The sequence below is a fragment of the Gasterosteus aculeatus genome, chromosome 6 (genome assembly GCF_964276395.1).
Source record: "Gasterosteus aculeatus chromosome 6, fGasAcu3.hap1.1, whole genome shotgun sequence".
NCBI lineage: Eukaryota > Metazoa > Chordata > Actinopteri > Perciformes > Gasterosteidae > Gasterosteus > Gasterosteus aculeatus.
The window spans coordinates 15,904,707-15,929,408 of record NC_135693.1 but is presented as its reverse complement, the minus strand read 5'-3'; the positions used below and the strand labels follow the sequence as shown (position 1 = coordinate 15,929,408).

Here is a 24,702-nt window from a genome sequence, read left to right as displayed (position 1 = left end):
TGTTGGGGAACTTGATTAGATTTTCTATTATAGTGTTCACATAAAATACCCTGTAAATAAGGAAGCCAGGTTATCTTCACAGTGGACAGGAAAAAGAGATGTGCTTACTGACAAAATATGAGGATTAACAGAAAGTGAAACTGATAAAACTATTATGAACTGGCAGAGAGTTTCCTGATGAAGTGTCCAATGGAAGTTGGACACTTCATCGCTCAGCTGTCCAGTACAACTGAAAACATTTAAGCAATCCTTCTGGCCGGGACAGCGTCTACGTGCGTGAGGGCGTGTGTGCACGTCCACTGGGTGGGGGGGGGGGGGGGGGCAGCCAGGGGTGGCACAGACGGAGAGCGGAGATGGACAGTTGTCCACACATGCCGTTCCAAACGCGCGCGCATGCACACAAACCAACACAATTCTGTATCGACTGTTCCAATCCTCCAAATGATCCAATGGTGTTCTGTCAAGCTATCCCGTCTTGGCCCTGCCTGTAATGAGTCCAGCGAGCTCTCCCACTCTGGACAGCTTGTCTGGGGAGCCACATGTCTCTGGTTTGGACTGCTGGAGAAAACCGAACAGCCGGTCTCCTTCCCACACCATCTCTCTCGGACTCCTTGTCTCAGTTTGGTTTAGTTTCTCTACGCAAACTTTACTTTTCCCTCAAGGCCAATTAGCAAATAATACACTGTGCAGTGCTTAAGAAAACAGGACTCTGCTGTTTCTTTGTGGAACGTCAGGATATATCAGTAATACGGGACAACGTGGGTGAGCTAGAAGATCTGAGTAACGCAGGAGGTTTTCTTATACAGCCATCTAACTTGATGCCTTAATTGGATGCATACTTCTCTTAACTCCTTCTGTTCCCTTTTCTTTTAATGTTGTAATAACGTGTTCAATAAACATTGACAAAGATTCAACAAAGTCAAAACTATTCAGCAACTAGATACAAACATTACCTATGAGTAGAGTCTGCTAACTTTCTCCAAATCTCCACCCGTAACCTTTTGTTTTCTGTTTCTTTGGTACGAGCTACGAATTAAGGATTAAAAACCGAATTAGACTTTTTAAAAAAGTTATTTTGGAGTTTCTAGAAGAAATGAATCTTGCTGGCACACGTTTCACAGTTGCAGCTTGTGGATTTAGGAGTAAGAGGCAGAGATGAATCAGCTGTGACTCTGCCCGTTCCAAGCTTTCTGATTGGACAATTAAAACAACGCACGTACCGACTGTCACTCAATTAGTGCACTGATTAACTATTTATTTCAGGACAGGGGGACGAAAGGGAGAGAATGAGATTAAATGCAGAGAAAAAATAGCCAACAGGTACAAACGGTGAGGCTGAACGTCAGCCAGCAAAACCGAAATGAGACAAACTTTCCAGCCTGTCGGTATCGCTCCTCCAGGACACCAGCACACCCCTGCTCTCCCGCGCTAACGGACGCCGCGCTTCAGCGAGAGAACGAAGCATACGAAAAAAACGGAAAGCCTTGATGGCGAAATAAATAAATAACGGCATAACTATGTGAGCTCACCAGCCATTTGTTAATCAACCCAAACAGGGATTTAATTTAATGCTTTGGCCGAGGCTGGAGCTGATATGCAGATGGCGCGGAGACGGGCTGTGTGACTGGCGCTCTGGGAGCTGGAGGGGCGGCGGGTGGTGGTGGTGCATAGAGGTAGGGGGAGGCGGATGGAGGGGAGGGCTGTGCCACGTTCCAGCACATACACAGCAGCTCACCGACAGGGAGAGGAATGTGTCGCCTGGCCACATAACAACACACACACACACACATACACACACACACACACACACACGCGCGCGCAGCAGTAGAAACAGAGTGTTTGGCTGTAATGGGACAGAATACAAGTTAACAAACCCAGTGAGTGAGTAGACGGCTGGTTGGTTGCCCGACTAATCAAAGGAGAAGATAAGTAAGCTCACCTAGAGGTTTTCAAACGTGGCGTCCAGGTTGTCTGCGTGACAAAACTAGATTTGGTTTTGGTTCAGAAACAATGTGATAAAATGATTAGTCGATTGAAAGATGAAACGCCCGCAACATGCTAGATTAACAATTTAAGTCACTAAGAAAAGAAAAAAGAAAAAGACAAAACTGATTGTTGATAACTTCTTAAATGCAACAATTTACGTCTTTTCCCTTTTTTAAATCCTCGTAAATTGAATCTCTTTATCTGGTACTGTTGGTCAGATCAAAGCTATGAAACGCTCACATTGAGATCTGGGAACTTGTAGAAGGCATTCTTCACTCTGCCGTTAAATAGACCAGAATGTTGACACAGCAATCAAAGAAAACAAAAATTAAAAAATGATGTTTCAACAGTATATCCGTATAATAAAAGTATCAAAGTTAAATGTAAAGCCAATCACCGTTTCTCAGAGTAGCAGTTTGGATGCTTCACTGTTAAACAACAGCATCATGCAGTCACACTGACGGGTGAAACGATTGACCGGCTGCCTAAGCCGGTCTCCTCATGGACGAAAGGTCACAACACTTCCAGACACAACATCATGTGTTTCTGTGTGTGAGCATTAGTGGCTGATTCTAAGCAAAGGCAGCTAATACACACAGAGGAGGATGAAGAAAGGTTAGCTAAGCATCAGGCAGGTAGCGAATGGGTAAAAGAAAGAGGAGGAAAGGTGGAAGGAAGCGATGGTGGGAGTCTGGGCCGTAAGACACTTGATGCATACATCGGTCTGAGGGACAGAAGCAAGCAAGATTCACATTACACTAGTACTGCTAAAATAAACAACATGAATAAAGACTAATAACGCATACTAAACTCCTCTGCCTATTTCCTGCGTGACCTCGACACATCTAGTTTCAGTCTGCTCAGACATCTTAAGGCGAATCGAGGTTCTTTAAAGTCAATCCACTTACAGTGAATTAGTCTCATTAGCACATCGGTGCAGGACAGGTGTTAGAGTGCTGGAGGTTGTGCGTGTGAGTTCTTTGAATACAGCCATCGCTGACAACATAACAGCGGTGCTGTGTGCCATACCTTTTTACTATTTTTGCCACTTGTGTAGTGATTATACAAAAAGGAGGGCAAAGTATTTCTAGAATCGAAAGAATGCCATTCAGTTTGAAGCTGGGGCTGCAGCTGGGTTAAAAGGTTCGGCAGTGGAGTAATTTTTGAAGCCCGTGGCTCAGTCTGTTGAATGAGGCTACAGCAGCGGGAGGATGAAGAATATGCTGGAGTAAAGGGGGAGGGCAGAGCGAGAGAGAGGAGGCGCTTAGTGTACGTGGTTAATGCCATTACAGTGACAGGGGAGCCGGGACAGGGCAGGGCGGCCACAGGGCGGACAGATTAGAGTGGAAACCCACGGGAGTGTGGCCATCCCTCGGGGGCCACTAGGAGATTTCACACAGCCAGCTGCACACAGCCAGCCCCTCCTGGTAGGCTGTGCTGGATGCACACAGACACACACACGCAGACGCACACAGGCTGCCCTGGTGCCCCTCAGCTCCCCCAGCTGGTAAAGGAGGAGGCACACGCACATACAAACACTGATACACACACTGGCAACACATTGCAAGTCCACAGTTTTACAAACACTTACAAACACGCAGTTTGTAAGTATTTGTCAACTATAAAAATACTAATAATGAGTGCAAAGCTCCCACTTTTTAAAATCTCCCTACTAATCCTCTTTTTTCTTTGCTGGTTCATTCTTTTGGTCATTGTAAGTACATTCCTCTCACGTAGTACCGTTACTCTCCAGTAGATGGTGGTGGCTCCCTGGAGCATCACGGCCACCGCTGTGATGCTGACAGAGACGCCTCTCATCCTAATCCAGAGCGCTGGTGTGTGTATTAATTATTATTTTTTATTTTATATATATATATATATATATATATAAAAATTGTGTGTAAGTCTAGTAAAGCCTAATGTGAGATACAGAAGGGTTTGTTCATGTGTGCTGTTGAAGGGGGGGGAGGGGTGGGGTGGGATCCGTTGCTTCCTAAAGCACCCTAGGATTAGTGCAGTGTTAACATATTAGCATCTTAGCTGGAGGGCTGCTGCTCAACACCACCTGTGCCAGGCACAAACTTCTCTAACCCCCACACACACTCATGTGTAGACATACACAAACACACAGTGGGTGGGTGAAGGTAACTAACCTACAGTTCCCGTAACTACTTAATCTGTCTCGTTATGTTGTGCATTAATAAAACAAACAAATCATTTTTTTTTATTTAGTGTAACAGTAAGACACGGATTACTCCAACTCACTTTCAAACGTATTCAACTCAGGATTCAAGTCCAACAAGTTGTGGGTCTGTGACATTACTAACTAAAGGGAGAGATGGACAATTACACAAAGAAGGCTTTGACCGCTGGAGCTCAGCTATTGTTGGGGAATAAAGAAATCCACCAGGAAGTGGTGGTTGGGGACATGCATAAACATAAGCACTGAACTTGGGTTTAGCATTAGTATCAACTATTATGCCGGAGAGACCAAGTTAGCATAATCGTATCCGGGTCTTGAGCCGCTAAAGGCCCGGATACGATTAGACCAGTTTATTTGGGAATTTCTCTATGATGTTGTACTGCGACACTTTGGGAAGTCAGGTGATGACTTAAAATTAGGTGAGAACTTGAAATTATTTTGCAGACATATAGCATCTGTTCTTTGATAACGACACATTAAAGACTTTGAAATGAGGAGTTATTTGGAACAAGTAAATATGAGAAAGCTATACATCTCTCACTTTTCACAACTATCATCATCTTCGTATGGTATAAACAGAAAAGACACAGAGGAGGAGGTTGAAATTTAGAAAGCTGGCACCATCAAAGTTCAACAAATCCAACAGATTTGGGTGATGGCCCCTCTGGCTGGCTGGCTTCCTGCTCTGTGCTCTTCTGACTACAGAGGCCCGTCCTGTGAAGCGGGACCATTAGTGGCACAAGACACACCTGGGCCCAGTGTGACCTCCTTCACAGTAGGTCGTCATGAATTGTCTGTTTGTCAGAGTCTAGGAGCAGAGCTGTGGCAGCCTTAACCAGAAGACGATAAGGCTGGCGACATATGAAAAACAAGCAGGGATACGCTATATGCAACAGTTCAAGATCACATACTGCAGGAGCCATATATATTATTATTACTTTTAGCCTAATGGGGCAATCTTGGGTTCATGTCGAGATCATCAAACCCCCCCCCCCAAAAAAGGTTTATTCCCATTACACACATAAATACACACACACACACACACACACACACACACACAAGCACATACACATAAAAAGACACACACATCTACCAAAGCGTAACATTCCATTCAAAAGACACAAAAGACAGATCCCTTTGGATGTGTTCTAGAGTGTCAAGTCGGTAAAAATTCAATCGAAGCCAACCGTCACAAAACGCCCTCTCATTCATACAGCCAGTAACACGAGGGAAGCCGTGCTGCTTGTGTTCAGAGGCGGTGCATCCAATGTGATTAGGGAAGGCACACAGAGGCAATGAGCAGGCTAATCAAATTGCACTGATTGCTGGTGTATTGCGTCTCTCTGTACTCTCCTTTGGATGACACTGTGAGTTGGCATCATTGGTTTCTTCATTTGGTTTACATCCTTGAAGTTCACATTACATAGACTTTATTTTCAACACGCTAAACGTCCTTCTCTAAATTGAACTCTAAAACCTACAGCACGTCCGTACGACCTGTCATCGACTTAAATAAAGGTTGTTTTTTTTCCCTTTACCGTTTAAGCAGAACAATTGACGGAATTTATCTTAAATATAAACTATTCACATTATTTGACATTCTCCATTTTCAGTGTAAGAATCGTTTTCTATTCACATACTGACCTGATCATCATAATTACCTGACTTGTGGTTAACCTCTTTCTGTCAGTAGTCCGTATATTCATATTGTGCACACAAGATTGGCCATTTGGCGTTCCCCAATGAAATCTGACATTAATATTCAAATTCTTACTGTTACTTTTCTTCATTGGACCTACAAACAACCGATCAGATGAATAGAGTGAGACGGGTGGACCAATCAGTCAATAAGAAAAGCTGTCGATCAGAACGAGATAGTGAGGGTCAGGAGACAAACACAGCTGTCTAACTGCTGCGTCCATCAGACAGGCAACAAGGAGTGTGTGTGCGCACGTGCGTGTGCATGTGTGTCTGCGCGGATGGGGGACGTAAACCAGCCCAACCCTGACCAGTTGAGCAGTGGTGAACAGGTGCAAAGCTTTGTGCGTATATATGTGTGTGTGTGTGTGTGTGTGTGTGTGTGCATCACTATTATTCCAGAGTGGTTGGCTCTGTATTATTAATTCAGAAATGCTGGGGCAGTGGGCGGCAGCTGGCGTTATGTGTGTGTGTGTGTGTGTGTGTGAGAACAAAATAAGACCCCTTTGGTCTTTTGTGAAGCGTCCCCTCCCTTCTTAGAGCAGCAGAGAGGCATTGTGCAGTACATCTCCCTGTCTGTCTGTAAACTTATACACACACACACACACACACACACACACACACACACACACACACACACACACACACACACACACACACACACACACACACACACACACACACACACACACACACACACACACAGTATACTCGGTAAACACACACACACACACACACACACCAGGAGCACAATAGCTCAGCGCAGCAGGCTAGAGTAAACAATCAAGTACTACACCCCCCAACCACTGTCAAGTGCATCCCCCCAACCCCCTTTTCCGACCCCCATATGCGAGTACACACACACACACACACACACACACAGCCGCTCTGTGCCATTCTAAAAGGTTTTATTCATGTGTTGCACTGAAGGGCCGACATGCAAGTGCTCTTCACCTCACTAACTGCTGCTCTTTGCCTTCCCCTCTGTCCTGCCTGGCTACTCTGTCTGTCTGTCCACCTGTCTGTCTGTCTGTGTCTCTAGGTCTGTCTAACAGAATTTCTAGTGGTGCACTCTGGGTTACTTACTCCTTAACTAGTGCCTGTGGGCAGGTGACAGCGAGCACAGACTACCTCTATGTGATTTGGGGCATGACGTTTGTCTGTGAGGAGACGGAGGTACAAGGTGCTTTCATCTGGATGAAACACAGAATAATGCGATGGGCTGCAGTTAATCATGCTCGTGAAGAACAACATAACGAAACGGAGCAGGGTGCAAAACACTGGCTCATCCAACTCCCTCGCAATCAGTCACGCTCAGTCATGCGCAACCGAAAAGCTACATGTCAGCCCATGTGACCTTTGTTTACAAGATGCTGCTTGCTTGTGATTGGTCATCAAACCGTATGAAGTACTGCAGAGGTTGGGCAATCAAAATCAAAGAGGGATTGCAATTAGGGACTGGCCTGCGCGTCTATCTATCCCACTTTGAGGTGACGGGAAGCTCGGTTAAGTTCATCTCAAACTCTTGTGTCTCCCTTCCTGAGAGCTGGTGTTTGTCTTGATGTAATGTCCGTTTGTCCAAGAGGCTGTTTTTGACAACGTGTCCACCTCAGCTGGCCAGCATCAGGCACTTGAGGCTCAGAGGCGATTCTAAGTGGACAAAGATGACAACATGGGTGTGCCCGGTTGTCATCTTTGTCTGACACAAAAAATACACATGTATATCAAACGGGTCAACAAATGTGAGATGTGATCCCAATATTCTTTGGTTGAAATGTTTTTCTTTTAAAACAACATTTTCTGAAAAAAAACTAAGAAAAACAACAACAAATCACGAATCACAACCAAAGCTATAAAGTGTTAAATCAAGCAAAGATTTGAGGATTTTAGCTGTTTTAAGGGAAGGATTTTTACCGTTACCATTTTCTGGGTATTAAAAAAAAGATGTACATGAACCAACTTTTGGCAGTGCACCAAAAACATTGTACTTTCTTTTTGAAAGTCAAGCACGTATTGATAAAATGTACTAAAGAATATTAAAAAGCAATTACGGTGCTTTCTGAAGCTGCCCGCCTGAAGCCTTAAGAAAAACACTTAATGAGCAGGCCGCTTCCCAGGTCTATTAAAGCTCAAGATATTGTGTAGAAACACTCAAACCACGGAGCAATATCTGAATATGGCAGATGTTCGCCTCTTTTATTCTCTGTTCTCCTCCTCCAGCTCCTCTCATACAGCAGCCTGCCATTGAACCTCATGTTCCAGCCGCTATGCGGAGAGACATCTGCACCTCACTCACCGTTTCCTTCTTTCTTTCCCGTCTCATCTTTCCTCAGTAAATACACACACACACACACACACACACACACACAGGCGCACGCGCACACACACACATAAACAAAGATAGAACTCTTTTCTTGATGACAGATGGCAAGTCAACAATTGTATAGCATCAGCCTCTCAAAAACACAGCACACCACATGCACACAAAAACACAGAAACAAGCACCACCTCCTTGTCTTGCAGTCCCTTTGTGCCCAATCCCCTGTCAGATGTCTTGATTTGTTTCTTACAGCTGAGTGTGTGCATTAGTGTGTGTGTGTGTGTGTGTGTGTGTGTGTGTGTGTGTGTGTGTGTGTGTGTATCCCTCTTTACCTTGGTATATTAAGCACTAGTTTAATGAGAGCTTGGTAAGGTGCGGGCTTCAGCCAGTGGACCATATGGGAGAGATTTAGCCCCCTCAGAACACTGAGCCAAGTCTTGCTGACACGATTACCACCGCCGTCCGCTGCTCTACACTAGTATCAGATTGGGAACTGGGAATTTTGTCATGGACAGCTAATTAATGACTGAAGATTGGCAACCAGAGACGGTGGTGGCTGAGGGAGGATGAAAAAAATCCTGTCAATGTTTGGGCTCTTCTACCTCTCGGTTTTTAATCAGGCTAACTAAATGAGACTCTGTGAAAGATGCATGAAACTCGAGAGACATGCACACAAATAGAAGGGGAAAAAAGCTTGTAACATGATTACAGTGCCACATTTACCGGTTGGTTAAAAATATTTGTCCTTTTCCTAGAATATCCTAATAATGATTACATTTTATAAGATTTTGTTACTTAAATGTACTTTACACAATGATGTTGCTGTATATCTTTATGAATGTATGGATTAATTCACTCACATTCTCGTGTGTGTGTGTGTGTGTGTGTGTTTGTGTGAGACACAGCAGGCTGAAGCTCGTGGCTTAGTTAATCCTGTCAGCGACAGATTACAGGTGGCAAGATATAAATAGACGGACCGGCCCTTTATCCTGGCCACTGTGACATCAGCATGTAGCTCAACCATTAAGTCAAGCAAAACCGGAGCGGACTCAAACCCAACTCACCAAAGGCGCCATACATTTACCTCGGTAATCAAAGTCAACGGAAGCTTTAACAGAGAGAAAAAAGCTTTCTCTGTATCTTTACTCCACATCCGGCTTCCGTATCAGAGGCATAGAAAACGAACACTGTTCATTTAAAAACATATTTATCATTGGAATTAAGACCCGGCAGAGCAGTATTGGCATACTACGCCACGAACCCACGTACGAACCCACTAACAGTGCTGATGGTTTCCAAAATCTCTGATGACCTTTGCTCAACAGTCAGGCAAGGTTAATGATTAGGCCTGTAAACGTGAGTATGTGGCTCTGCTTTACAATAGCAGTGTTTCCCCTAGGTTTACAACTTCGGGGGGGGGGGGGTAAAAAATAACAGATGGGGGGGGGGGGGGGGGTGTTATAATGGTGGGGGAAATCCCTGCGTCGTATTTGAGTGCCGTTTAGTCAGGGTGATCAATTGAGAAACCCCAAAATGTAAGAGGATGCTCTCTGGAGCAACGAATAAAGCAACACAGAGCTTTGCCACAGTAGAAGAGTGAATAGGAGAAAATACATCAAGGATGTAACTAATGTTTCAGAGCAACAATGGTTGTCCAGTTTCCCTTGGCAACCAGATGTGAACCAGCGACCACTATTTGGACTACTGCCCTTGTTTGAAGCCACCTTTCATACCAATAAAATAAAAGGAAGATAAAAAAACAGGAGTTTATCTGAAAGGCTGAAACACATAGAATCAAACTTTTCATTATCTTTAAGTGAGCGTATATTTGATTATCGATTTTACCCAATTTTGGAGAAACGACAGTTGGAATTGAGATCTCCAGGCTCAGGAACAGGAATCACAGGAGTCTTTTGAAAGACAGACACAGATTTAGTACAGAATAATAAAAATATAATGCTTATATTGGACAAGATATCTTATAAACGTGGATGGCCAAAGAAACAAATTAAGTGGTAATATGAGGCCAAATGGTCACACGCTGTGGTCTTTCTCCTGCCAGCAAACACTTACACTAGCTATTAGCCACTAGGCACTAATCTGTTGGCCTAAATCAGCCAAACCAACCCCCACTCTCACAGGCCTCCTCTAATCACCTCAAAGACTACTCTAACCAGGCCACAATGACTCAAGATGTTACACTACACAAACACACACACACTGCCCCTCTGGTCTTATATCTGTGTTCCTACAAACTAAAGCACATGGAACGCGCTTTAAGAGCTGTTGCTAATGCTAATGCTGCAGCTAATTAGCTGCATAATGGATCAGCAGCATAATGGATCGGCGTGGATGGAAAGCATAAGAAAACACCTAAACGTTGCATGTGTAGTTTCCCTCACTATCTTATTTTAGGGGGAAGATATATACAATACCAGTCAAAGGTTTGGAGACATTTTCTCATTCAATGAGGAAGTGTGTCTAAACCTTGGACACACCTGATTGGTACTTTCTATGCCGTATTAATCAAATAGCGCAGATTAAGGCAGTTTAGAAAAGTGTACGTGTGAATGCGTGTGCATTTATCTATAGTGACCATATGTATAAGTCAGCATTTAAAAGTTTCTGAGCTACATAATTTTTCCCATCACTTAACCTCTCCTCCCTTCATCCCCTTCTCTCTATCCAAGTTTTCCATCTGCAATAATCATAACTTCATTCATTGATTTGTTCGTTCATCAACCCACGACTGCCTCACTCTTCATTTGCTCATTCACGCACTCTTCCATTAATCCCTCTCTCTGCCCGTATTGATCTTTTCAGGGATGCCTGCTGGTGTATCTCTTTCCACCGATTTTATTTTGAGTTTGCAGAGTTGTAGAACTTCATGCTATACATCTATCTGCAAGTGTAAGGAGAGCTTGAGGCAAGTCAGAAGCTACAACATTCAATACACTCAGCAGCTACTGCATTGGAAATGTAGAGCTGGGCGTATGCAAGGTAACATAAAGTCAACATTATACCAACATGTACATTTAACTTCCTTCCCACCCTGTCTCTGATTGGTTGTCTAAAGAGCGAGTAAAGAGGAAAAGATGATAAAACTAAATGTCACCCATCTGTCCCTAATTCTGTGTCCGTACCTGCAGGTTGCAGGTCTCTTCTGTATTGGCAAGCAGTCTGCCTCTGCTCCTGCTGTATCTGTCACAAACCACCCGTCTCACTGCCCGTCTCTCCTCTGTTTGACTGTGGGCTCTGCAGACCGGTCTGCCTGTTTGCACTGTGCTGTCTGTCCGTCTGCCATTCTCTGCAGTGAAGAGTGAGTCATTCTTAGGACAATGGAGACAGTTTGTAAAGCCACACTAGAGCGTACACTTCCTCCGGATGTGCAAGAGGATGCCATTCATAACAAAGCCTGTACTGTCCGCCTGTCTGCTACTGCCTGGTCTGTATGCACGTTTGAGACAGAGGAAGGAAAAGAAAGTGCAGGGAGATGGTAAGAGATATAGAGATAGAGAGGGAAAGAGATTATGAATTGCAATAAAAGGGTTGAGTTGTGTTGACAGTGTGTAGAGCAGAGGCAGCACAGATGAGGAGAGGAGAGAAGGGCAACACAGACAGTGGCGGTGGCGGCAGCAGCAGCAGTAACGGCTGGTGATTGATATCAGGGATCTGGCACTGCCACCTGATCCAGCCAGCCAGCCTCCAGCAACATTGAACTCCATGAACTCACTGAGCCAAGATGGCTGCCTCCCTGCACTGCACCCAATGAACCCCACAGCACTCCAACATAGACACTTTGGCCCAGACTGAGGATGTGACGGTTCGTTTTAGAGATGGAGAGTACGGAGAAAGGTGTGTAGAAGAGGACGGGTGTGTTGCCTGCAATTTCAGCTCTATGTCCTTAATGAAGGAGCCAACACTGTGATATGAATTCTACATATTGTGCATGTGATTTGCAAACAATGTTATAGATATAAGGAGCAAGAGCAGAACAGTTTTCCAGAAAGAGAGCCCCAGCAAGACATGCAGAACGTTTCACTGGGTGGGACGCGGCATAGTAATTTAATATTGCATCAAGTCCACTAAAAAAATCCTGCCGATGTAATCATGAATGTAACCACACCCGTATGAACCCGCCTGAGTTTTTACCCGAAATGCTCACAGAAAGTGACAATAATAAGTTGAAGTGCATCCTACTGACAAAGGAAGGAGAAAAACGTACAACTCTCTCAGCTACTGAGATGATGAGTCAGACATCAGATGACACAAGATTTATTGGAAATTTAGATTTAGATATTGTTTAATTGTTAAAAAGGAATGAGTGCAACATGCTCTTGAATTCATCAGAACATTGATGGCCTAAACCCTCCTGGGAGGCAAAGAACCATTGATCTTGGATTACTTGAAAAGCGAGTCAGCAACAACATTTCCTGCACTCGTAACACCTGTCTAATCCAATTAGTAGCTTTGTAGAGAAAAACACTTCTGGAGGGCGGTAATGTCAACCAAAAAAAAACAATATGACATTGTTCTCTCTCCCTGTGTTCCTACTTCCTTCTGTTGTGCTGACTGCTGTGTGGGTTGATGCCGGTGGAGGTAACAGTATCCTCGACTGCAGTGGCTGGCCGTGACCTCTGTGCCCTCACGCGGACTGACACAACGCAAACGTGGAAATGAAAAGGAGTTCTCTTCACATTCAAACTCCTAAAAAAGATGCACGGAAACAGCTTTGTCCGATTCCCCCTAAAACACAACATTGAATATATAACAATGTCCATCCAAGCCCAAACCTGGCTGTAGCCAACATCTATGCGTTACATATTCTAGCACATGTCATTCAAAGTCACTTTGAAAAAGTCATTCGGCCACTATGATTGAAAACGGAACAACGTGTTTTCAAACATTGGATATATATTCTGAAAAGTCTGCAGCCTTTGTACTCTCGACAAATTCTGCTACATGTACCTCCATCCAGTGTTCATTATTTCCCAGATAGAGAAATGATGCAGCCGATGCACGCCCCGTGATTTAATGAAAAGAGGAAGGAAACCTTCGCCATGGCAGTGAGCATGCGAGCGCTGAAAGGCTCGGTCGGTCACCTGAGGACGCGGTGTACTGCAGTCTGAAAAGATGTTCCCGAGGTTTGCCTCCGTGACAAATCATCATAAGATGATGATTGGCTCGAGGTGATGAGCAATCTATGATTTCATATCTTACTATATTTTATCACACTCTTATGCTTATTTGGTTGAATCATCTATGAAGATTTTGTCGATCGTTCAAAAATACTTATTATACACTATTTAAAGTTGAACTGATCAGTGTTTTGCCTCGTGCGCGCATACACAGACATATAAGCGCATCTGCGCACAAACTTGTCTGTCTATTGATGGATTTATCTTTAACTGATATAGACTACAAAATGTTCCTTTTGAAAGCATGATGTCTCCAAAGTCGATGACTGATTAGGATTTTTGCAATAACCAAGCACACCTCATTTTAAGAGAGGCTTGTTGTTGATTCATTTGCGCTCACAGTATGCAGCGTTGTTGTTCCGTTACAGCGTTGTTGGTTACCGCTACTACTCGTTCCCCGACTACCTGACCCAACGAGAGGACTGCTCAAGGCTTTTCGTCACAAAAAAAAAAAAGAAATGCAAACAATCGCGTTGTTAAAGCATTATGGCGTGGGAAGTAAAGTTTTAAATGTTAAACATGTCTGGTGTACGAGAGGCTAAGAATAAGACCTGGACAGCCAAACCATCACATTGGTGGAGCTTCAGAAATTTATGCAATTTATGTGCTCCCCTCAATGCCCTGAGAAGGAGATTTACAACAATGTTGATTTAAATCTCAGTCGCGCGCAGAGTGGTCTGGAAAACGATGATCAACATATAAAGCAAACCTGTAAAAATAAAATCATTTTTACAACCAACTATCTTTCAATTACAAAAATAACCATATTGGAAGCGTATCCTTAACAGCTGTTGTGGGTCAGAACTGCACGAAAGAAATATACCCCCTTAATTTAACGTAAAATTATCAATTATGAGATTATCAAAAACACAACCTTTTTTTAACAAGCATCTGCCAACATACACAAAAAAAACATTACTCTGACTTAGTCACATTAAAGACTTCAGATTCGTAACCCGATATCTGGTTTAATATGTAAACAAAGTCAGCAGTAATTTTATTTTGATGAAATACCAGTTGTTCTGACTGAATGAATTAGAAGCCTCTGAGAAGTACGTAAACATCTTTCATACAGACTTTTGTTACACTATTTTCCTCCTTTTCTTTCTTAACAATATCCCCGCTCTTTCTCTCCAATCTTCCACTCGTGAAGCTTGGAGGAACTTTACTCTTGTTATGCTCTGATTCATTCACAAATCTTTCGCATTCACACTCAGTCAAACCAACTAGCATATAGCTGCTGACAAACTTAAAGACATAAAATATAGAACTCTCGTCTCATCTCGTCCTCCATCCCGTTCCCTGCTAGTATTCATCACATCCAGGGCCCAAGGTTACTTTGAAGGGATCAGAAGTCCCTCTCAACTTCCAATCACCCAGAACTTCAGCAACTTTCTTTACCTCTTTACCATCAATGGTGGGGAGGGAGACTATTCCTGATCCAACCATGGCACCACTACCCCCCTAAACACAACAGTGAGTTGTGCACCATGTGATACATATATTTGTTCCCTCTATATTAAGTCTCTCCTGATTGACATTCAGTATTTTAGCGTCACCGTCCTTAGGTCTCTTAGTGTAAAGCAAAACAATGTGGAAGATTTGAAAAACGACAGGGCCTTCCAGATGCAATCTCTCTCTTGCCGCTTCGGTTCGGTAAAAGGATTTCTAACGACTGAGACTGCAGTCTTTGCTGTATCACGACCTGGACAGTGAGTCAGCACCCCGACTCTGCTCCTCCACACACACACACAGACAAAGATTTAGCATATGAGGTAGACAAAAATTCATATTCCTGACACAAACAGTGCCCCCTCCTCGCTACATCTCTCTCTACCTCTCTCCCTCACTGATAAACACTGGTAGCGCTGCGTCGTGACTGGGGGCGATGTGTTCCTGTTAATATGCACAGACGACTGTCTGAGGATCACAATGGCATGCTGCCACATATACGGTAGACAGAGATCCTCCCCTCCCAACACTGAGTGTGTACAGTACTTGTGTAAGTGTGTGACATAGCGAGAGGGCATCCGCTCCATGCAGCAAGGAGCACTCTGTCGCCCAACATGTCGTGGCGATGGCCTACATTAGAGCTGTGCGGTTTTGCCAAAAATCCATATCCCGGTATTTAGAAAGATTCTGACGGTATCCCAGTATGTGACAGTATTGCTTTTTCAAGTAAACACATTCATTCATTCATTGACCCCGAAAAGGACAGCCGGCTACCCAAACAGCCGTTCGCCGCTCGCTGGCCAACTGGCCGGCGAGTTAGCTTGTTGTGGCTGCTAGTGTTGACAGACCTTGCAATAAAACGTTTTCTGTTCTAACGTAACGTTAAAGTACTCGGATTTTCCAAAACCAAAAACCCTCCAGACAGACACAGCTCCTCTCTTGGCACAAGTTGTGTTGGTGCATCTCTGGTCGCTCCTTGTTCCTTCTGCATCGCTCTTTTCCGTGTTTTCATGCAGGAGCAGAGTTACTTCTTGTTGTGAGCTGTACCCAGCAATTTTTATAAATGTACAATTATTTGTGTTACAAATGTTTATGTGTCACAAGCTGTTGTGTCGTGGTGTTTTACCCTGTTAAAGAGCGTTTTTTGTGGGGGTTTTATTGTCGTTATAAAGTTATAACCATGACTCAATCTCAACACACGTAAGACAAGTAGCTCCGACCGCTCGGCGCTCCTCCATGACATGCAAAAATAAATTCTGCCGCCTGCCGAAGAGCAACGTCAGTTGTTACAGCGTAAAGCGGTACCATACGGAAATCTTTTCATACCATACGGAAATCTTATACCGGTATACCGTTTGAACCGGTATATCGAACCGGTATATCGTGCGGCCCTAGCCTACATTACCCAGAAGCCTTCTGTCTGTTATGTATCCACATCACTTCCTGTTCAACAGTTTGTGTTACATTCCTAGACGCCATCACATAGTTCTGGGGATGATGCTCATTCGCTCAAAAGTCGGGAAATCCCCCTTATTCCATCCCTGGGTATCTTCTCCTACAACATACATTTACATTGGTATCAGCATCGGCAGACATACGAACCTATCCAATTGCAGTCTTGGGGGCAGGGGGCAGTATGTTAAAAAAGGAAAAACACTCCTACAGTGCCTTTCAGTCATCACAGAGTTACTGTATATCACTTTTTGACTGTCAAGTGGTTCAGTTGGACACACAAGTGACCTTTCGCTTGTTGCAGCAACCACTCGCTGAACTTAAGTCATCAACGTCTAAGAACAGGGAAGTACCAACTTTAATTCGGATGTAAACAGGATGCATCAGTGCCCCTCTCGACACAATGTCATATGACTTAAATCCAAACCCTATTAAATAATACCTCAGAAAGAAAGAACTAACCAGTTTCACAGACTAGTGCACAGGCAACCCTGACAGAACACTATGTTTCAGCTGTGTGTCTACCGGCCTGGCAGATGTTATTAACCACACACACACACACACACACACACGCCCATGGTCACACTCTTATTCAGACACAACCCGCTCGAAGCACATAGAGGCTTAACAAACAAGCAGCCAGCCAGGCTTATAATGAAAAGACACATCCCCGTGGGGGAAACACACAGACACACACAAAGAATGTACTCGTACACTAGATAATCAGACATTCATGTCATCACACACGCTCAATCGCCAACACTCCCATCCTCCTACCGGCACATGTGGACAGGCACGGCCAGGCCCTCGGTCTAGACAAGAGACAGAGTAGAAGAGGAAGGGAGTAGAGGAAGATGGGTACTGCATGTACTCACCCCGTTTCTGGAGCCATCCCTCTCTAACGATGGTGACATCGCTCATGGTTCCTTCACGCCGAGTCTGATGCCGCTACACGCCTGCTCCACAGAGAGAGAGAGGGAGGGAGGGGAGGAGAGGAGAAGAGAGAAAGAGGAGGAGAGGAGGAGGAGAGCGGGTGGGGGGGGGGGGGAGGCTCTCCCAGCCTCCGCGTCACTCTCCCTCCCTTCCTTCCTTTCCCGTTCAACCTCTCGTTCGCGCAGTCTCCCGCTCAGACACACACGGTGTGTGTGTGTGTGTGTATGTGTTTTGTTTCCTGTTGTGGCTTATCTCCCCGTCTCCCTCAGTTATTCTTCTTCTTCTCCCCCTCCTCCTCCACCTCCTCCTCTTTCGTTCCCTCTCCAGACCTTCCTCCTCACTAGCAGTGACTCAGCCTGTAAATAAGTGAAAGGAGAAAAAATAAAGAGAAAATAAGGCATGAATTTGTTTTTCTTCCCTCCAAAAGCCCTGTCATACAATCTAACAAGACAAACAACTTATTATGAGACCAAAGACTGCCTCCGCTCTTTTGCCTCCAACCCACCCAATCATACAGTCATGTTCCTCTTTCTATTGCTCAAACTCTAATAAACAAGACGAATAATTGCGGCGCTCTTGACGTGGCAATAACTGACCTTCATTGCCAAACAAATACCCCAGAGTTCCGTTTCTCGTCCATTCATTCATATGAGCAGGTTGTGCTATGTGCCAAACCCAGTCTACCTTTCTGTGCTTGCTGTATTTCTGCATGTCAAATGATTTGCTGTGTGGGCTGGTTTGTCTATATGTGGGAGGTGGGAGAGCATCTCAGGACTGTGGAGTAGGGCTCGGCTAAAAATAGCGACAACGGCGGTTAGGGATGCTCTCATACTTTCTCTCTCTCTCTCTCTCTCTCTGCCCAAATCCCTGCACCTCTCTGTCGCCTCCCTCCCCCCTCTCGTTCTCTCTCCGCATAGCTGCCGTGTTCACCTCAAATGCACCCCACTACACTGCGTTACACAAGCGCAACAACACTACGCTGCTCCGCTTGAATGGAAGTCAGCACTACAGCGGCAGGGCTAGCAGTCATAGCCATGTAGCTGCAAATAAGTATTCAGACCAGCTAGTGTTTGCACTGCTGCAGACCCTTGGAGGGACTGCTGCGTCACAACACAGGCAGGGGACACGGAGCTTTTATTTATGTTGCGGCAGCAATATAAAGTTAATCTGAAACCAAATAAAGAAATGCAGACTAATACAACACTTCTCAGGTGGCTACATGCTTTAACTTAATTTACCCTTTTACAATATGTATCCATTTCCTTCTTTTTGGTCCCTTTGATTGATTGCCATGAGCTTGATTACGCAGTATTAATAACAAAAGAAGGATGGGTTCCACCATCCATGAGCCAAAGTTTGGTTGGAACCAATAACTGTTGAATAAAATAAATAAATCTCTAAGTACTACTTAGAGATTTATTTATTTTATAGAACACCAACGCTATCATTACTTTGCTGCTTGCTTTTTAATTGACTGAGTAACTCAGGCTACAACGACTGTTGTGGGATTAGGTGTAACGTTAGAGTTTTCTGACCCTTAGTTGGATAAAACTATTTGGACTGTGGGAAATAATATTGATTTTTTGTGTCCACTCCTCAGTGCAAAAAGCCCCCCCAACACCTGTGCACATACAGACCAGTGCACGTACACATGGACACGTGCGCACGGTCGCTCGCACCACCACACACAACGACAACGACCAAGTGAATGAAATCCTTTTTATGGTAGTCTACTGTTCTGTTCTGTTCTGTTCTGGATTAACCTTTAAATCTACAGTGTAATTCAATGAAGCTGTGGTTGGCTTCAACCTTAATCTGGGGAACATGTTGAGAGGCAAGAGGACTCGAGACGTGACAAGAGGAAAAGACAAAATGTCCAGAGAGTGGCAACCCCTTGTCACCAGGGCAGCCGTTGCTATGGAGATATGCACTGCCATGATGAACCAACTATGCCAGGGGGAAGCACCTGCCAGACAAAATTTATTTCATGATATTTCATTCCAGAGGCAACAACACGAAGCCACTGGGAGAGGAGTTAGTGAGAAAGGGAAAGTTAGGAACAATGGAAATAGAGCCACAAATCGACAGTCAGCCATTAGTTGCTCGAGGCGTATCAAGCTCTACAGAATGGCAGTGGGGAAAAAATAAACGATATGAACAGAGTTCTGACATGACCAGAACTTTGCAGTTAACATTTACAAGCCATTGTTACACTGCTACACAGCTATTAGTGTGAAGAAAAATAACTTTGTCCAAGGCAAAGTTGCTGAATTAATGAGTTTATTTAGTCTCTCCTGTGCCTGCAAACTCTTGAATAAATTAACAAGTAAAATAACAAAACCCTTTTTCAATAAATATATCCGACTGAGGATTCCTGGACTGAAACCTTGATGGTAGAGAATCACTCAAACTCTAAACCTTTGGTATGGTTATAAATGTGGTTGATGACACTAAATTGAGCGGCCAGCTCACCTCATCTCACCTCACCTCGCCTCACCTCGCCATAATCTGGGGCCTCGTACAAACCCTGGCTGACATCAGCAGAAGTGAGCCAACAATATTCCTTCTAAAATGAAAGCCAGTTTTTGGCAGGACTTCAAGTGCTACACTGTGAACAAAGGATGCGTTTTATCCATCTCACAAAATCACTTCTGTTTTAAATCGATATAGCTGACCACACGGGCTTCGTAAGAGTGTTTAACAACCACGTTACACACTGAAGTCTATTTTTTCCATTTCACACACACATAGTTCAGGGCTGTGATCATAGCCAAAATGTAGATGTTGAGAATATAATGTTACAAATGAAGTGATATATATTAATTGCAAGCCAGATGATTAAGGAATAAATTGATCTAAGACCACATTTTTTGTCTCTCAGCTATTTAGAACAATCAAGACGATAAATAACGTTAGTCGCTTAAAACATTACTAATGGGATATTTTAATGAATCCACTTATAGCCGTTGGGATGGATGTGTAACTTATATGGTGTTAAATACTGAGACGACCACGCACGAGCGGCACCATCACTGCAACAACTACGTCACGGTGCTACACGGTTGTCAAACTGACGTGTGTTGCATGCAGCATGGCATTGAAAAGCCACGTTACTACACATGAGAGTTATCTTCGAAAGACACCACTTTTTTCCCCCGGTCAACAAAAAACTAACGTTACCTTTTCTTTCCCAGACAAACACAGAGACCGTTCCTCTCCTCCGCAACAATCACAGCACTAAGCATCATGAGCAAATGGCCCAAACACAGCGGTAACGCCCCCGCCGCGACAACGTTACCGTTAGCATAACACACCATATGAAGCTAACTTTAGTCCATACAGTGCGGCTAGCCAACAGTATTACCTGTAGCGGCAGGTGCTGTGGTATTCCTGTGCACCTGCTGTTCATTAACCGCCCGCGTTATTCAGTTTATACTCCCTGCTGAGTGACTTAACGTAACTGCGAGCTGAGGTAAGTTTGCTTAAGAGTTAGTCAACAACGTCGCAGTTACCGCTAACGTTACTCATCATTCGGATTTCCGAGAAGCTGTGGGGGGGAAAAAAAACTACCGTTAACCGCCGCCAACGGTTGTTGTGACTTTCAGGACTAACGTTAGTGACGTCACTCGGAGGACCGGCAACCCCCCCCGCCCCCCGCCCCCCTTTTCTCTCACGCACAGACACGCGAACACACAAACGCGCGCGCACGCACACACACACACACGCATCCTACCGTCTCGCCTCGTCCTGCCGTTTCTAGTGTAAACGGCTTCAGCTCGGTCTCGTCTCTCATCATCCTGTTCCCACATCCCGTGCGTCTCTGCTGGCTGGTAAGCCAACCATCGCGAGAACAGACCGTCGGCGTGTGAGAGTCAGCGGTAGAGAGGCCCGTAGAGGTCCTGGTTCCAGGAGAGATTAATGCCATTTACTTCATTGCAATTGTTTTTATGGATTCAATCTCTAGTTACTTTACATGTGAAAAGGTTTGTGGTTGAAGAGGTACTCAGCACTTGTAATTGAGTAAAAGTATCAATAACACGGTGTAGAAATAGTTGAGTAAAAGCCCTGCGATAAAAATGGTAAAAAGGTTTTTCTTATTTCATTGTTTGCTTATCTAAAAAACTGTTTTACCATTATGGTTTACGTTTTGTATTAACAATCAAGTAACAACAAACAAGTTATCAAAAATACATTTAATTGAAGGACACAATATTTAACTATCAAATGCATTCAGTTCATAGATTGACGGCTGATGAGTATTTTTTAATTGGTATATGGCTTGGGATTTAACTGAAGCAGTATATTAATTGTGATAAGCTACACTGTGAGGTGTGTTATTGAGGTGTTTGTGAGGCTTTTTTCTACCGTGTTTTTGAGTTTATTGTTTACAGAAACATGGTTGTTCCTAAGCAACTGAGCAAACAGTTAAAAGTCAGTTGGCTCAGTAATCCCAGCGGCCTCTTAATATCAGTACATTGCCTAAATGTTGTTTACAGTCGCAAGGATCAGACAGCTGCATAGCACATGACTAAAGCATTTACTGAACAGCTGATCTTTCCAGTATAAACCAAAATGTTCAGAGCACATTTAGGGATCAGATTGCTGATTGCTGAAGCCAGCAACTTTAGCTGCAATATTGAGTTTGGGCATCCTTCCACATGGCTGGTCATTCGAAAGCCAAGGAAATTAAGAGCATATTTCTTCATTTCTTATATCCCACTAAATCATTTTTCTCTCCTGCTCCACATAAAAGCACTAATATCATTATGTTTTACACAAACGTTTTAAATTTATGAACGCTAAACTGATTTCAATGTGTTGCCCTTGTGGCCCCACAGCGTCCTCCCACATCCTATTCTCTCCAACCCACCCAACCACCCCACCTTGTCTGTCTGTCCACGCGGTGTGGAGTGCTGAGCTGGGCAGCAGTGGCAGAGGGTGTAGGTCTGGCATGGCACAGAGCGCAGACTCAGGTGGACCTAACGTGTCAGACGATACATTTGTGTACCTTCCTCACTCTCTTGTTTTAACACACCTACACATTTTGCCATCAGCTGTCCTTTTGCTCACAGCCCTGTGCGCAGAGGGGGAGTATGGGCAAAAACCAGCAGCCAGTAAAGGTGTGTGTGTGTGTGTGTGTGTGTGTGTGTTTGTGTTTGTGTTTTTATATGTGTGTGTGTGTGTGTGTGTGTGTGTGTGTGTGAGAGAGTAGTGGAGGTGGGGGTGAAGAGACAGCTTGAAAAGGAAAAAAGACAGCACAGGGGAGCCCTTCTGTTGCTATTGCTCTGACCAGACGTGTCCCACACACATGCACATCCACACTCACCCACGCACACACATGCACAAACAAACAACTTTGAGTCAGTCATCAACGTGGGCACACAAGTGTTCGTCCCTACACATGTTAAAATTATGATTTGAAAGTTTGAAGCGTACGCACAAGGGTTATAATGCGAATGTGTTTGTTGGCAATAGAAGGACAAGCAGGAGATCATCAACGCCATTATGATAGATTGTCTGGCCCTTCCTCTTGTGTGGGTCTGTGGGGTGGATAATCTGTCAATTGCAACTGTGGCCCTCGGGGGCCCATGTGCCGTAAGTTCTCGCAAGCTGGACCCCCGACTCCCTGTGAGTGAGACGGTACGCTGGCGAGCGATCGACACACGAGCCCATCCTTGACACCCCGAGTTGACACCAGGGCACAGACAGTGTGTCCAGGTTGAACAACACACACACACACGCACACACACGCAAAGCAAAACTTCCAGCTTTTAACAACATCCCCACCCCCATGCCTCCTGTCTCTGCCCTCCTGCGACACACATGCACCTCCTGTCCCCATGTTTGCGACGCCCTTCACTTCCTGCAACGCACACCCGAGCCTGCTCCGAGCCTCCGAACCCCCCCCCTGCCTTCACTGCAGCCCCAGCTCCCAAAGCCCAGGGAAGCAGCAGCCGTGCCGGACGGCCCGGCACCTCGGACCCCCTTTCAGCCCGTCCCCGGCCTCTTTGAAGTGGCTTCAGGACAGAGAGGTCAGCCTCGCCCCGGAGACCCGCATAGAGGTAAGGACAGCTGCGGCCAGACAGTCCCCGCGCAGGGGACACGTGCACATATGCGCACACGAGACGGGGCAGAGCAGCTGCAGCCACGGTGTTGAAGGTGTGCTGTGCAGCAGGACAGCTTGGGAGCCAGTATGGTCCAGCAAGGCGCTGCGCTGTTCTGGGTCACCTATTTTGCACTCAAGTGTGAAATCTAGTGAGTGGAGTACCAGATGACCAGATAAAATGTATAAATATACACCGTATAGCAACCTATGAAGTAAAAAAATAGTATATTTGGCTCATGTGCAGTCCCAACATATGAAGCAATGTCGTGTTTAATCTGAACAATGGGGTATCACTTTATTGACTCAAACCGTCACCACTTTAAATCACCGTTAATCACCTGATAATCCTTCTACTACTCTCACATCTACATTAAAGTGACCCCAATTAACGAGGTTACGTTTTTGAGGCCTTGACGCATTGGTTTTTAAAGTGCACATGCGGTGTTTGTCCATGCTTGCCAGCCTGTGTGCATGTGGATACCTTCCGCTAAAGTGCAGACAGGTTGGTTGGTTGCACCCCCCCACCCCAAATCGCACATGCCTCTAGCCCCACGCAGCTTGGGAGGGTTCGGTTCCTCAGGTTGCTGCTCTGCCCTCAAACGAATGGCTTGAGGCCAAAGGAGTGGGAGAAGATTATGATCAAGTTTACAAAAGTTTCAGTAATACAACAATAAACTCCTCATCTTGACAAAAATGATCTTCTAAAGCCCTCACAGGCCTGTGCACGTGTTAGTCGTAACGGACAGACGGATTATTTACGAGTGAACGTAAAAGCAATTATGTTATTGACCTCTGCTTAGCGGAAGTTGCAGCAGTGATGTGGGAGTCGTTTTAGAGCTGAGCCACAAGCTGTGACTCTTCATTTACTGCTCAGGTTTGTTCTGAAGCTTCCCAACGCCATAAGAAGAAGTGATGGGAAGAATGAGCGTGCACTTTGCAGGCCGATGTTACATTGTTTGTGGGACAAACGGAGAAGGCTTGTGTTGTGTTTTTGTCGGCGAGGTGTGAATATTATTTATGAGGGTCTCAGCCCATGGAGACAGATGTTACCTGCATGAGACAGTGGGAGAAGCCAGAAACCCCATCCTTCCATCATTGATGTAAACATATCAAGGCTCTGGACTGTGTGACATGAACACTCGTCTTCTGTTTCTGTCTCTCACACACACACACACACACACACACACATGCCTACTGCCTCTCTCACTGCTCTTCCAGCTGCATGCTGGAGTTCCACTGGGTGCCATCAGTGTAGATTCTGCTCAGTGGTTGAGTCAATGAAGCAGTGGGAGGATGGCAGACAGAGAGGACGGGGAGAAATTTGATCTGTTTTTGTTCCGGAGGAGGGCTGATG

General features: G+C 44.8%; 1 protein-coding gene across 5 annotated transcripts in view; it reads right to left on the bottom strand.

The window, feature by feature from the left end:
• The window catches only part of akt3a (v-akt murine thymoma viral oncogene homolog 3a), a 42,798-nt gene extending 21,702 nt beyond the window's left edge, over nt 1–21,096 (bottom strand). For 2 of the 5 annotated variants that reach the window (XM_040178254.2, XM_078104973.1), the window contains exons 1-2: nt 20,976–21,096; nt 17,185–17,598 (exon numbers count right to left, since the gene is read on the bottom strand). In XM_040178254.2, the coding sequence (XP_040034188.1) occupies nt 17,185–17,230 (46 nt within the window). In that variant the 5' untranslated portion in view covers nt 17,231–17,598; nt 20,976–21,096. Of the gene's footprint in view, nt 1–10,052; nt 10,118–11,350; nt 11,515–17,184; nt 17,599–20,606; nt 20,858–20,975 lie in introns of those variants that run through there. The other 3 variants (XM_078104974.1, XM_040178255.2, XM_078104975.1) reach the window with 3 other exon arrangements.
• Between the last annotated feature and the right edge of the window lie 3,606 nt (nt 21,097–24,702).